A 16,089-nucleotide genomic window follows, 5' to 3' on the forward strand; every position below is an offset into this window, starting at 1 on the left:
CTCAATTCTTGTTTTATACTTATTTACTTCAGCAACTCTTGTTTTTCACTCATTTACTTTACCGACTCTTGTTGTTTCACACTTATCTATTTCACCAACTCTTCTTGTTTTACACTTATTTACTTTACCAACTCTTCTTGTTTTACACTTATTTACTTTATCATCTCTTGTTGTTTCACATTTATCTACTTTATCATCTCTTGTTGTTTTACACTTATTTACTTTATCAACTCTTGTTGTTTTACACTTATTTACTTTACCAACTCTTGCTGTTTTACACTTATTTACTTTATCAACTCTTCTTGTTTTACACTTATTTACTTTATCAACTCTTGTTGTTTTACACTTATTTAATTTACTAACTCTTCTTGTTTTACACTTATTTACTTTACACACTCTTCTTACTTTACACTTATTTAAATTACCAATTCTTCTCGTTTTTTCATTTATTTACTTTACCAACTCTTCTCGTCTCACACTTATTTACATTACCGACTCTTCTTGTCCCCACCAACATTCAGTAGGTAAGAGATAAAAGGAATAGCTATAATCGGAATTAAGAGAACAAAAAAGAAATTAGTAGAAACAAATTATTAACAACGTTTTATTTGGTTGTCAGTTTATTTGTCACCTTTATAATTAAATGCCTCTCCAAATACATTTGTCATAATATGAGCACCCAATATATACAAAAACAGAGTGATTGAACCTCTGTTATCAAACTAAATATCCTCTCCGAAACATTATCACCTGTGGAATACCCCTCTTTACTGAGGATTACTTCTATCATTGTAAATAAACTTCCAAAACCTAAGCAGATAAAACATAAAACTAAGTTATTGTTAGTTTATAATTGACACACAATCTTCATACTAATACTCACAGAATCATAGACAACACAAACATCAGACTGACACATAAACTCCTATAACCAGCTCTTAGAACTCATAAATATATGGTATCACAATCCTCAAACTGACATACTCTCTCTCGGCTACAAGGAATGACAAAAACTTTATACAAATACTGACAAAACACGACCTTTAAACTGACACACACTCCCCTAGCTACAAGGAATGACACAAATTTCACAGACATAACAACTGTAGCTAGCGTCGTAGTGTTGTACACTATTTGAACCAGACAAATTGTATTTGAAGCACTATGAGCAGTAAGTTATTTGGTTGAAATTACCTTTTTCACATGTCAGTGTTATGCTTGGCATTCTATAACCTGATTGTTCGAGTACCGCAATTGTTATAGAACAATGATAGCAGCTGATATTATGTTCAGAACATAAAGAAATTGATTGAACTTTATTCAAAGATTCACACGTAGAAGATGCAGATATATATTCTCAAATTATTCATGAAAAAAATATAATTATGCAATCAATACTACCAACAGATTACCAAGTGTTTTGTAACAAGAGCTTTATCAGCATGAAAAGGATAATTTACAATGTATATCATAACAGTTTGAAAGGTTACACAAACATTTACTAATGTGGGTCCCAGGAATACAATAGTTTTCTAGAGTGTCTCCATGCCTTTCAATATGTAATCATTTCTAAGATAAATATCCATTTAATGTTACAGATCAAAGAATTTACATAAATTTCCAGTGAAGTGTATGACATATCTTTTAAGAAATATGTATATAGATCTGCACAGCTGTTTAAAACAAATGTTGTTCAAGTCAAACTCATCACAAGAACAAAGGTTAAAGAGATTCAAATCCCAATTCCAAAGATCACTTTTATGCATACATGTATTTATAATTTCCCCATATATACATCGGCCATTCCGGAACTGGTTGTGTCAGGTGTCTACAGATTCACCAATACATTAACAATCTACTTTGGTCCCAACATTTTCTCTGGTCTAACCCACTCATCAAATTTATCCTCGGGAACCAATTCCAGTTGTAATGCTGCTTGCTTCAAAGTTAAGCCTTCTTTGTGGGCTAACTTTGCGATCTGAGAAGCATTGTCATATCCGATGTGTGGGTTTAAAGCCGTCACCAACATGAGGGATTCATTGAGATTTTTGGCAAGTTTTTCCTCGTTAGCTACAATACCCACAATGCAGTTTTTGGAGAAGGACAAACAAGCATCAGCGATGAGTCGCACAGATTGTAAAACATTCTTCACCATCATTGGTTTAAACACATTCAATTCAAAATGGCCGTTACTTCCTCCCACTGTGACAGCCACTTGGTTACCCATCACCTGGGCAGCTACCATGGTAACAGCTTCACACTGGGTAGGATTCACCTTTCCTGAAGTACAGAATTTCAAAAGTGCAATTAAAGTTTGATTTTATTTTATTCCATAGAGTCAATTCTGATATCATTTGTTTTTATCAGCTATTACTAAAACCTTTTAGAGAATTACCGGTACATGAAGTAAATGTAGGAAGAAAGATAACTCCTGCTGTCTGGTTGATTTTAGTTATGAAGAATAAGGCCATAAATGTTTTATTTATCTAGTAAATGTGTAAAAGATAACACATTCAAAATCAATCAAGTTTGACAAACTTCATTTTAATCAAATAGCAGATTTCTCAAGTAAATCTCAGTTTTCTAATCAGTTCTTGAAAAACTTTATTTATTTCAATGTACTTCTGTAATAATCTCACTGCTGTAGGACTAATCAAACTATGTCAAAATGTAAAAATTACTACAGCTGTACCAAACATTACTGTAACAGACTCATAAAACAAACTGAATGTTCAAATCTATTTGATTTATATGTGTACACATTATATGGTGTTAAGTGTGGGTTTTGATACATTGTACAAACAAAGTAAGGTTCAACCACCACAAATACTATCATTACACCATGAAGGCTTTGTGTTACTGTATTAGTTATAACATCTTTTTTGCTCTATTTTTGAAGACAGAATAACAATATGTTCCATCAATTCCTAAATCCTAACATAATGACATGCAAATTTGACTTAAAAAAACATTCTTACAAATCGTGGTATTGTCTATTTTGTTAATAAGACATATTTTACCTGGCATAATACTGCTGCCTGGTTCATTCTCGGGCAATATCAACTCTCCAATACCACATCGGGGTCCAGAACCAAGCATCCTGATATCGTTGGCGACCTTCATCAGACTACAAGCCACTGTGTTAAGGGCCCCGTGGACCTCCACCAATGCATCATGGGCAGCCAAAGCCTCAAACTTATTTGGAGCAGTTACAAATGGTAATCCTTCAAGAAATTGGAGGATGCGGTTAATAGAACAAATAAATTCAGACTTTGTAAAGATTTTTGATTTTTGTATTGGTACTTTCAATCTAATATTAGTATTTCAATAATAAATCAACTGCCTATATTTTTTCTGATGTGAAAAGCAAATGCACATTTATCTACGATTAGATCCCATTTCACAGTGACAATAATATAAATAGGATAGTGAATCGATTTTCCTATTACAATGAATTCTCCTTTAAAAAAAATTCAATGGCAACCTACTAGAAAGGGGAGGTAACTGTTATATTGTAGCTATGTCTAACCTGTGTAAGATGCAACCTTCTCTGCTACACTCTCAGCAAATCCTATACGAGTGTTTAGCCCAGTTCCCACAGCTGTACCACCTAAGAAATGAAATGTAACAAGAAATATCTTTAAAAAAGATAAACGGCATAGTTTTAATGCTGGTGGTTATAATGTAAAACTGCTGGTGAAATAAATTAACGAACTAATTAATAAATGCGTTTTAGCCCGGATAACAAAATTATGTCAGTTTGAATCATTTTTGGTGATCTAGTAAGACTGCATTTGAATCAGGAATATAATTTCATTAATATGTCATTTGAAAAGATACATCCACTTATTCAGTTTGCATTCAATCTTAAATTTTGTTTCGTCTTTAATTGCATATCTGCATTTAGCATTTACCGCTACATTGACCAATCACATACTTCATCTTGACCAGTAACGCCACCTTCCGCGTCATATTCGGGGCCAAAAGAAATTATACGGCTATGCCGAAAAAGCTAAATTCAAATATGCCCCATCAAGATGAATCTCACTACAGATATATTCATACAAAACATTTCTTGTATCATCTTTCAGAAGCTTCCAGACATTAGATGTGATTTTTTTCCAAAACGATTGTCCAATGCAAAGAAATAATAAATTCTTTGCCATGGTGTTGTTTAAAAGGATACATTTATGAGAATTTTTATTATAACAAATACACGACTTTGTCGCACATTTAAATGCAGTCATCTCTTCTTTAATTTTAATAACATCTTGTTCAATAAACCGTTTTCTGCCTGCCAACATTGTCCGTGAATGACATTTCATACCTGCTGCAAGTTTATAAAGTCTTGGTAGTGTGTCCTTGACTCGCTCTATTCCATACTCCATCTGCTGTACATAGGCACTGAATTCCTGTCCCAGTGTCAATGGGGTGGCGTCCTAAACATTATACCAAAGTTCAATTTTCAGTGGTTCTGACATATTTACGTCATTAACAAAATTTTACTCCACAAGTAAGGTACATATATTTTGTTTCCAACAACAGTATCAGCTTTCAAAATATTTAGAATACCCAAGAAAGTTAGACATTTTACTGGTACAGGTAAATACTATTTGACAAATGCACATACTTTGTACATAGTTGGAGGTCACAGAAAATTACTGAAGTTACCAGTAAGGAGTAGTTTGGACTTAACAATAAACAATTTTATCTTAATTCTCATGAAAGACAAATAAATCATCACTATTCACCTGCAAATGTGTCCGTCCTATTTTAACAATTTTCTTCTCTGTAAACTCCTCACACTTGGCTGCGAGAGAAGCCCTTAGCTTTTCCATCCCTGGTAACAGTCTATGGTTTATCTCCATGGCAACAGCTATATGCATCGCAGTAGGGAAGGTGTCATTGGAACTCTGAATGTGAACAAAACATTATGAGTCTTCTATCAGGATGTTACTTTTTACAAATGTCAGACTATATTCATGAAGAATAGAACAAAAAGTATTAGACTATAGTATGTAGAATAGAACAATAAGTACCAGCTGTGCTACAGAAAAGAATCCAATTTAAATAAGAAATTGTGAACCCATTTGTGTGACTGTCAAAAGTAACCTGGTACACAAAAAAATATGTGTCCGACTTGTTTCAAAAACAAGAGATAAATGGACATTAACGGTTATCTGAGTTTTGAAATATTTCGGCAAATTTGACCATTTTTGGTTCCGCCCATAAGCCCCTGGGGGTTAGTCAGAGCCTACATGTGCATACCATCAAATGTCATGATCATCAAATGCTAATCATGTTAGACAAGTTAGAATGAATTCCAATAGAAATGAAACAAATGATAGTCAAAAATGTGATTTCCATATCTAAATCACAGTAAAATTTATCCCCATCGAATTCCCTAGGGCAAACGTGAGACCCAAAGGTCATGAAATTCACAATTTTGGTAAAGCAACATATAGAGGTTTCATCACAGATGAAGTACCCGGTATGACAAAATTTTCTAAAGATGGCCTTGATTGCAAACTTGAAAGATAAGGATGTAAACAGCAGACATTTCATCCCTTATGTATCTCATGCATGTACAATGGGATTTTGATGACAGTACATATACGGTATGAGCATCTGGACCTGGTTTCATCAACATTCTTTAACTTAAGGAAATCTCTTAACTTGAAATTTTCCATAAGAAAACATAAAATAGCTTGGTTAATGAAGTTTTCTTTAATTTTGACAATGGGAAATTTTAAGTTAAGGAATTTACTTAAGTTGGGGAATATTGATGAAAGTAGGCCCAGGTTGTGTTTACATTTAAGAAAATAAAGTTGGATCCTAAAAATCTAATTACAACATCAGATACTCATCTGAGGTTACCTGGCTCATGTTGACATGGTCATTAGGGTGGACTGGAGATTTACTGCCCAGTTGACCACCCATGATCTCTATGGCACGATTACTGATAACTTCATTAACATTCATGTTGGTCTGTGTTCCTGAGCCAGTCTGCCACACCACCAACGGAAAGTGACTGTCCAACTTTCCCTTCACAACCTACATCATAGTTACAGCACCATCATTAATAGAGAATAATACAGAATAGTAGCTTTAAAGATACTGTTCAAGATCAGTAGAGTTTACTCACGAAGCCATAACTACTGCCTTTAACTATCACATGTCAAATTTACGTGGAAATAAATCTAAACACATTTTGTTTCATTATGAGTGATATGGGGCACTGACATCTTTTAGAAATTGATTCCTTGCCTTTTTTAACAAGAAAGAGGTGTTCTGAGTTATTGATGAAATATTTCAAAAACAAAATATGATAGTTAATTTGCTTAGTTACAAGTACATTAATTATGACAACCATCTGGATTTCACCTGGGTACTCTGATTTCATCCCACATTAACAACTCCTGCACACTTACATCTGGGCCAAGAACGAAGAGTGATTAATATAAGTCTAGCTACCACTAATTTTACCTGATTCGTATATTGATTCTTTAATTCTCTCTCTGGAACACCGCTACATATACCAGTACTATTCTAAAATTGACCTATAATCTCTATAGGATCTTTAAGTAAATTGCTTTACCTCTTCAGCAGCTATCATGATATTTTTAGCTATCACAGGGTCAAGGCCATACTCCTGATTGACTTCAGCAGCACACCTCTTCAGTACACCAAAGGCATGGATGACAGGAATCTAAAACAAAATGTCACATCTTTCATTGAAAGTCTACTTCACATTGTAAAATACAGACATCTATAGTACAAGAGTTGGAACTTATCGGTAAATATAAAGCAATAGTTAAGCAGTCGGAAATGTACATACTGGCATCTGTTCACTGGGTCCACCAATGTCAAAGTTCATCAATGACCTGGCAGTGTTGGCCCCATAGTATTTGTTGGAGGGCACCTCAAGCTTCCCAAAACTATCTGTCTCTATCCTGTGTGTTGCCTACAAAAGAGATTGTGTACATGTTCAAATTAAGACAAAATAGCACAGTAAAACTACCTTTATTATCCTGCTCTTTCTGTAGACAAATAGATTTTTGAAATTATGAACAATAATATACAAAGTGATGTCTATCTAGGGTCACAAATCACCAGGAGACTCCTACTAAAATTAGGAGGGCTGGCAAGTTAATTGTTTATGTACCACTAACAAAATTTACAGACAGAACTTAATTTCTACACTTCTTGGTGTATATTAATGCATTTTGATTGGTTCAAGGTGGACGTTAACGTTTGAAAAAGACCCTCAATATGCTAAGCATCTGAGCAAAGTAAATATTTGTCATAAACAATGTTATAGATGTAATATATTGTATTACAAAATGTATTAAAAGATGTCTTATGGCTAAGAGAGGGGTATTTTTATTAAATGAAATTGGTGAAAATCTCCTGATCAAAATTTTCTATAATGATATTGATAGACAATCACAATGCAAAAACAATATATTGATACTACACAAATATATGAGTTATAAAATGTCAATAGAAGACCATCTGAAAATACTACAATTAGTGTATACAGGAGAATATCGTGACAAAACACTGAAGCTGCTTTCTAGGTATGATTCAGATATTAGTGGGTTGTTAATGATTTAATCTGGAAATTACTAACATTGTTCATAAAAATGTAAACAAAAACGGGAAAAAACTGCAAGCAACAAGTTAAAGGAAATTTCAGAATTATGAACAGAATATAGATTTTTGTATAGAAAGCATTGCAATATATATCCTCACAAATGAAAGCAAATGATGCATAAATAACCTACACCGTCATTTGTGTCAGTGTATGGGTATATTTCATCTTCGTTTGCATTATAATCATCATCAAGCCTATCCACTTTGTCATCCTCTGTCTCTCCATCATTATTGTTGTTATTTCTATTCTGTAACACCATATTGTAATTATAGCTGTACAAGTTCTGGGCTGCTCCTTCCTCGTCCGAGCGAGGACTTGACCTCGGATCCTCGATAGACTCTTTAGGAACAGATTGGGAATGATAGACATTCCACAATTCAGGATTATTCATTGCACTCTTGAAAAAGCCATTATTTGCCATACCACTATATGTAAAATCAAACTGTGGGGTGTTCAGTCTATTCACAGTTGTACAAGGTCCAATTTTATGTCTCTTTCTGAAGCTTTCTAGCCATCCATTCGAAGCTTTGAATTCAGTTTTTCCTAGTTGTTGAGCAATTTCTCTTGCTTTACACTGTAGCATTTTTCCTGTGACACATTTCACATTTTGTTGTTTTAAACGGTGGTACCACTCCAATGTCATGATGTTTATTTCATCATTTTCTGTCCTTATAAATCGCCTCTTTCTGTCTGATCCTGGTGATATTTCATACGTCTCTTTTATTTCTTCTTTTCTCTTTAGTATATTGTGTACTTGACTTTTACATATATTGAACTGTGCCGCAAGTTGTCGTTGACTTTTCCCACTTCCTTCTGCATTGTTTATTATGTCTACTTTAGTTTTTAATGATAACTCTCTCCTCTTTTTCACATCGGGCACATTACCAGTCATATACATAACATTCTGGGAATCCTGTCCAACTCCTGTTGAAGTCATAGGAAATCCAACCGAATTTGAAGTCGGTGTAGGAATTTGCATATTGTCTGCCATTGAAACTAAAGAACTAGCAAGTTCATGAATTTGCGACTGCATTTGGGCATCAGGCATATTATTGTTGAATCCCATATTGCCGTAGTCAGTATCTTTTGCCCCAGTTTCCCAAGCATTTTGAGAAGCATGAACAGGTGCTGTAGTATGACTGGCTACTATTCCTTCTGTAGTTGACGGGGTTACTGGGGACATGTACACTGGGTAGGGATCTACCCTTTGGGTTGGAAAGACTGGGTGGGATGAGGAAGAGGGTAATGTTGTATTTGCTGACACTCTGTCTACTCTCCCAAGATCGTGTACTGGGAAGTCCCTTTGTCGTCTATCATGCCTGTCACCTTGATCTGTTTTGTTAAGGCGAGATTCTTGATTTGTTCTGTTCATTAGGTCGGATCCAGTGAAATGTTCACTATTCTGTATGTTCCTCGCCATTGTGACATTTGTTTCTGTAAAATGTCCTGACGGTTCTGAATCGTTTCTAACATTGGCTGTATACACATTAGTTTGCAGATAGTCTGGACGAGGGAAATAACCACCGGCTTTGTCTAAATGACCGGTGTCAGTCCCGGATCCATTGTTGAACCCTCCACATGAAAAGTCACAATCACTAGCTCTCGGCTCCTGTTTCGGTTTTAGAAATGTCAACGGTTCTTGCACCATGGTATGGACAGGTCGTACTGTCGATGTACGTGGGTCCATGCTTTTGTCAGTTACTTCATGTGTACCTGGCGAGGCATTATGACCAAGCGCAGGTGTTGATTCCGCCTCCATTTTTGTTATGATAATAGCCGAGGAGTTTCCGGTTCCGGTCGGTTTCTGCCACGCACCTCAACATGTAACGCTCAGTTACAGACAACAGGGTGGTTGTGAGGATCCCTCAGTAGTACATTCACAAGGCTAAGGAACTTCTTCTTACTTGATTTATTGAGCGTAAGACTGATATAAAAGCAGGCATATATCTATTTGGTTTTTTTTTTAAAGCGATTAATCAATTAATGATATGTAAAGTAACAAATAAATGAAAATAACCTTTATTTATCGTCGTCGTCGCCGCCAGCTAGAAGAGAGTGGTCTGAAGCTCACGCACGGCACTGACGACTGTCAGCTTATTAGCGATCACGGCTACCGATCGAGGCACCCTAGACATCATATAATTCGAATGAAGTCTGCAGTGCAATGGAGATTTCCTAATTTCCTACTTATAATTTAAATACCCTGTCTTAAGCATCAGCTAATGCTGCGGAAACAGTGAGGCTCAGCAATTAAAGAAATCGGTCCCAGATCCAATTGTACGTAAGGGAGGTAACTGATCACCGACGGGGACTAGTCTACCGGTCCTTCTCAATCGGAAAACTATTCGAGCCTTTCCGGACAGAGAGAAGGCAGCCTCATGGGAGGGAACTAGCTGTATATTCGGGGGGGGGGGGGGGGGGGGATAAAATAGCGTAGACAGTATTCCAGTCGCATGGCTTTGGAAGCTTAGTATATGGACGTTGATAATTTATTCAGGTAAAAGGGAACAACTTACATGAATACCTAAATTAATGAGTATTAAATTACAGCATCGATCTTGAAATAAGGTACATAAAATGGATATAAAGGATATATGGGAATGTACTGTTTTGTGGCTCATCCTTTACACACATTGCGTGAATACCAACATATCATACCGTTCTTTTATATTTTCCCAATAATCGGTAATAAAACGGCATCACATGCACAATGTACAGTGTTCATAAAATATATTCGAAAGAATGCGTGCATTGGATTATCAGATGCTGGTCATGTCTGACACTTTCAAGTTCGAGGACATGAACGGTGTTCCGTTAGGTAAGTGATACTACAAATTTATCCCGGTCCTATCCACACCAGTCTTATCCGTCGGATTGATATATCCAAAAGTCTACGTCGTATAAACGTAGTGCAAAGCAACCATACTGACTTCTACCTCAGACTAGGTATAGATATGATCGAAATAAAACCTTTTGAAATGCTATCTTTATACATAATGTAGTCTAGATACCAAGGTGGTCAGAGACGAAAATGTCTATATAGCAGGACGGAATCTGGATAGACCGAGACTGACTATAAAATTACACTTGTATTATACTTGCGTGTCCATCCGGTTCAACAAGGATGACAATATAAGTTGGTTAAACTGGTTTCTCAATTTTTGTAAAATAAAATTTATATTAAACAAGAAATATCTTTAAAAAAGATAAACGGCATAGTTTTAATGCTGGTGGTTATAATGTAAAACTACTGGTGAAATAAATTAACGAACTACGATGTAATTAATAAATGCGCAGTTTCAGCACGGATAACAAAATTATATCAGTTTGAATCATTTTGGTGATAATAAGACTGCAAATGTGTCATTTGAATAGATGCATCCACTTATTCAGCTTGCATTCAATTTAAAAGGGACATCACGGTAAAAACGTTGCAATTTTCACTGAATGTACGCGTTTTGTACCTTTCCAGTTATGTTTCTGTGCTGTTCCAATGTTTACAGTCAATCCCTATGTCCAGCTTGACCACTCGATTTAGTTGGGAATCCCCCTCTAAATTTAGCGCGGAAATTATTTTTAGATCATTACGTGACTGTTTTGAAATCGTGGCAACACAAACACACGATAGTTTACAAGGCGATATCTATATTCCTTCTGGGTTAGTTGGATAACGATTTTATACACAGTGGTTTAAATGTTAAATAACACGTTCTGTAAATATTACGGCACACATATTTATGTGTAAATAAGTGTAAACGCTGTTCATATAGTATAGTGACAGTAGCGATGTACTGGTACAGACCGTATAAATATTACAGAGTTTGTGGAACTACTACCGAGTTTGTGTTAATATTACTGAGTTTGTGTGAAAATTACCGAGTTTGTGTAAATATTACCGGGATTATCATGACCTACATCAAACAATCAAGCAGAATACGAGCGGCGTCCGTATTACTGTTGTTTTCATGTTTGAACTGTTACAATCTATTGTACTGCTTCCCAAGTTTTATTCTAGGATTGTGTTTGACCCATTTTCCTATTATTCTCTTCATTGCGGAAGCTGTTATCGTTTTCAACCCCAGTCGATTCACATTGGAAGCCATTTTTGTTTCCATGTGTTTTAGTTTATTGTGCGCATGCGTTTATCGTATATTTCACAAAATTTGCATATTCAGAGTGATAACATTTTAATAATTGATAATTGATGTTTTTATGTACATACATCATCAAATTCGAATGGTCATTGTTCAGAAGGTTATTTTTTTAAAGATATACCCAATAATATGATAAAAAATACAAAATAAATATTGGTTTACCGTGAGGTCCCTTTAACTTTGTTTCGTTTTTAACTGTATATCTGCATTTTGCATTGACCGCTACATTGACCAATCACATACTTCATCTTGACCAAAACGCCACCTGTCGCGTCATATCCGGGGCCAAAAGAAAATTAGACGGCTATGCCGAACAATGATAAGATTTCCTTGTCAGATATGTTAGGACTTCTTTTTTTATATTTATAAAGATAACAAACTGAATTATAATAGTGAGAAATAAGAGGGAAAACATTCCTGCCGAGTGTCCTGACAGGGATCGAACTTGGGCCTCCGGCGTGATAGGGAAGCATGCTCCGTTAACACTACATTTTACAAGTATAGCCTATATGTACATGTTGAGGTGGTATATTTTAGGGAGGTTCTATCTACACTTGCAGTCTCGCACCGTGACCGTATTAAAGCAAATACATTAAAGTTTAACTGGTCTTGTTAGTTTGATATAAATGTCATAGCAATTCATGCTGTATTGAACTTTTATCACGACTGCTTTCGGTTATGAAATTATTTTTTAATCAATATTCTTAATCAAAATTTGATGACTACATTAAAAGACGGGATAAATTAATTAATTAAATATGCCTACATCTACAGTCGTGGTTCAATCGAGATAAATGGGTTTTGGCGATACAAACAATATGTTAATTGGAAGATCGCATTTCTTAATGTGCGATACTAAAACGCTAAACTCATTCAGGGCGGTATTGTTCAATCTGATAAAAGGACCCCCCCCCCCCCCCCCCCCCCCCCAATTTTAAACAAAAGAACACACAATTGAATAATTGCGCTGTAAAAACTACATAAAAGCATGCATACAACAGTAAAGAGTATGTAAAACGCCTAACCTCATCCGAATAGCGTTCAAAACGAGCCATTCCTGGTGACGTACAGATCACGCAGGGGTCGGATGTTTTTAAACCGGGTATTATTTTGTGGTAACACCTCTGTCTGATAAACAACCTGGCAAAGGGTCTTGTAAGCTGTAAATGGAATGCAAATTGCTCGATTTGTTTGACATTACATGCGTTTGAAAGACAAACTACCAAGAAATGTGTATTATATTTACCATTTTGCTTCGACGTTTACTCAATGACGATACAGGAAAAAAATCTCGGCTTGACTTCCGAAGACTGTCCAAGACCGCATGTGCGCTAAGAAAGATAACTCTGACACAAACGACAACTTTTATGACTGACAAGTTAGGGTCAGTTCCTAGTCTAAACCTTACAGCTATAATTGTTCATCAATGGTAGATGTTCCCCCGAACTACATGTACAGGGTTCTTTTTTTTTAAACAAAGCGTACAACATTGTGTAAATCGATCATGTGTAGAATTCCGGAATTAAGACTTTGACAGTCCGTACTCCTTTACTGAAGTGAAAAGGATTGGCAATGTCGCTTTGTCGGGGCAAATCCAACGTCAATCTTAACAGGGAAGAGTAGACGATCGTGTAGATGATTAGGGCGCTTCCTTCGACGTCTCTTCATGAATATTGCCAAATGAAGATTTTCTGAGTGAATTTAATAAATAAAACTGCTTTCTTTGGAAAGTTATTTCCAATAGTTCTCATACGATTGCAGACAAATTGAAAAAAAAAACGCGCGTTAGCACTGCATTTTTCAATTTTCCGCCAATGTAATAGTTTGACGTCAAGTCCGCTGATCACTTCGAAGTCGGGTGTCTGAATGTGTCCGGATTTTATCAACTGACGGTCTATCATTCCGAAACTGAAACATGATCATTTTATGACAATAAGTTCATTCCAAACAATGTGTACATTCAATTCTATTGGGTTGAATAAACAATGTTTCCTGTCCCTAAAAGATATTCAGGTATTCGTTTGGTATGTCTACACATGTTCCCAAACATCCCTGTGCAATTTAGAAAAAATCGGTCCACAGGTTTAGGAGAAGTTATTCGGACAAGATAAACATGTGACTGGTGACCAGTTATCATGGCAACCAAATTTTCGGAATTTAAACAGCTGCATGCACATATACACACGGTCCTCTATATTTGTGTGAAGTTTCATTGAAATTGGCCATTTAGTTTAGGAGGAGTTGTCCGGACCAACTTAAAGTTATGGTTCTTATCGGAAAACCTGTTTATAGTGACCAGTTGCCATAGCAACCATAATTTTGAGAAAAAGAAAGTGGCATGCACATCTACACAGGATCATTAATATTTGTGTGAAGTTTCATTGGAATTGGCCCATCGGTTTAGGAGAAGTTGTCCGGACAAAATGTGTCTACAGACAGACGGACGTCTAACGATATAGACACCTGAATCCAGTCCCAAACTATAATATAATTGTAATACAATAAACAATATTTACCAAAATCACATTGGAATAACGAGAGGGAATGGAGCTTAATCTTTATCGAAACTCATATTGAAAGTCAATATCAAAATAGATTAAATTAGTCTAAATGTGGTTGATAATTAATAAGATAATACAAAACAGCAATGCAGATCATGAATTGTAAATTTATCTAGTGCTCGATGATTACATCCTCAAATGAATGGATACATATTTTTGTTACTAGTCAAACTACCGGTACATACGAAAGCTAGCTTAGTACCGTTAGTTTATAACACAAAATCATAATATACATACGTCAACAAACAATAAGATTGGAATTTTATCATTCTATAGATATGCATAAAAAATGAATCGCATGCAGAATCATCTGATGTGCACAAATAATATATATTTTGGATACAAATCCATGGGTCGGGGATCGAAGGGCTAGGAAAACGGGGAGAACCGCATTAACTAAGGACATAACTTCTACGGGGCCGTGGTAACAACATGCATTATGCTAACGTGAAGGTCACCGGGTCAAAGTAAAATATTTAATACATTGTTTCTCCTAACATGTAGATTTTTATCTATATTTTGTGATGACAGCATTCTAAAGCAAAATAACAAAATAGCATATGACCTAAGTCACTGTCAGGTCTAAAGCCAAGGTCATAAGTTGGAAATTGTAAATATGTTTATCATTTCCACGGTCTTGTAACTCGATCACGCGAATGACAAATGAAGTGATGACATGGGCAGAGGCACAATGACCTTCGTCGGGACTGCATCTCCTACGCTATACTAATCACTAGTCATACATGCAATTTGAGTTCACCTTGGTTAAGGGGTGTGTCCTGTACCAAATGTAGATCACCATGGTGATGATGAGAAATCATGCTCAGCACATCACCAGACTTTTCCGAAGTGCTCTATCTCCGTGCCATTGCGCAATGAACAGGTTCAAGCTTTAATAATACTGCAGTTATTGAATTTTGCTATTCCTGTTTGAAAATGTCTACTAATCTTTCCTTAAAAATCAGTATAATATCTTCGTTTACCTCATTGAGGTTCCATACATATCCAAGTACTATTCTATTCATATATTAATTTATGCCACTGATCCAACTATCTTTGGTTAAATGCATAATTCAATTTACTCTCTACGATATATATTTAAAGTCCGGTAATGGGCCTCTCGATAGAGTTGATGTAGCCCGAGTTTCCTCTGGCCCCGACACCATGGCCAGAGGAAACTTTTCGGGGCCAGAGGAAACTCGCGCTAGAGTTCATGTTGCATGCATATGGCGGAATGAAGGACTGCGATTCTTTTCAAATAAATGACTTGGTCACGTTCAAGGGCACAGGGGCTCAATGTGTTAAAATGAGTGATCATAGCTCATAAAGAAGTTCATGATCACGGTCATGATATCGGGCACGTGCTGTCGTAAATTACCGTCTTGACGTGCTTGAATTGCTGGGTTAGTAGACAGACGATCCTTGGATGAAAAGCCCACAATCAGATTTCGAATGGAGTGGCGTAGCAATTGAAAAAGATAACAAAACAATTGTGAATGCATTAAATATATTTATGAACTCACAAAGTTCACAAGCAATTTGTTATGTATTAAGTGTTCATTAAAGATGAACTCCATTTCAAATAATGAAATGAGATTATGAAAAGGATAGTGGAAAAAAGGAAGGAAGAAAGAAAAAAACATGGACTTTAATTATGAAAAATGCCAAATGGGCTTACTTATTACCTGGTAAATATCGTTTCAACTCCTTTCCAATA

The 16,089-nt window shown here is 35.8% G+C and overlaps 1 protein-coding gene across 1 annotated transcript; it reads right to left on the minus strand.

Moving 5' to 3' along the window:
* Positions 1–588: 588 nt before the first annotated feature.
* Positions 589–9,598, minus strand: LOC117324339. The gene is made up of 9 exons (XM_033880134.1): positions 7,788–9,598; positions 6,839–6,964; positions 6,599–6,709; positions 5,878–6,054; positions 4,752–4,913; positions 4,328–4,439; positions 3,530–3,610; positions 3,021–3,224; positions 589–2,280 (listed from the first exon to the last, which is right to left on the minus strand). The coding sequence occupies exons 1-9, from the start codon at positions 9,414–9,416 to the stop codon at positions 1,856–1,858; spliced, it is 3,027 nt and encodes a 1,008-aa protein (XP_033736025.1). The 5' UTR covers positions 9,417–9,598; the 3' UTR covers positions 589–1,855.
* Between the last annotated feature and the right edge of the window lie 6,491 nt (positions 9,599–16,089).

Source organism: Pecten maximus, chromosome 3, assembly GCF_902652985.1.
Source record: "Pecten maximus chromosome 3, xPecMax1.1, whole genome shotgun sequence".
Lineage (NCBI taxonomy): Eukaryota > Metazoa > Mollusca > Bivalvia > Pectinida > Pectinidae > Pecten > Pecten maximus.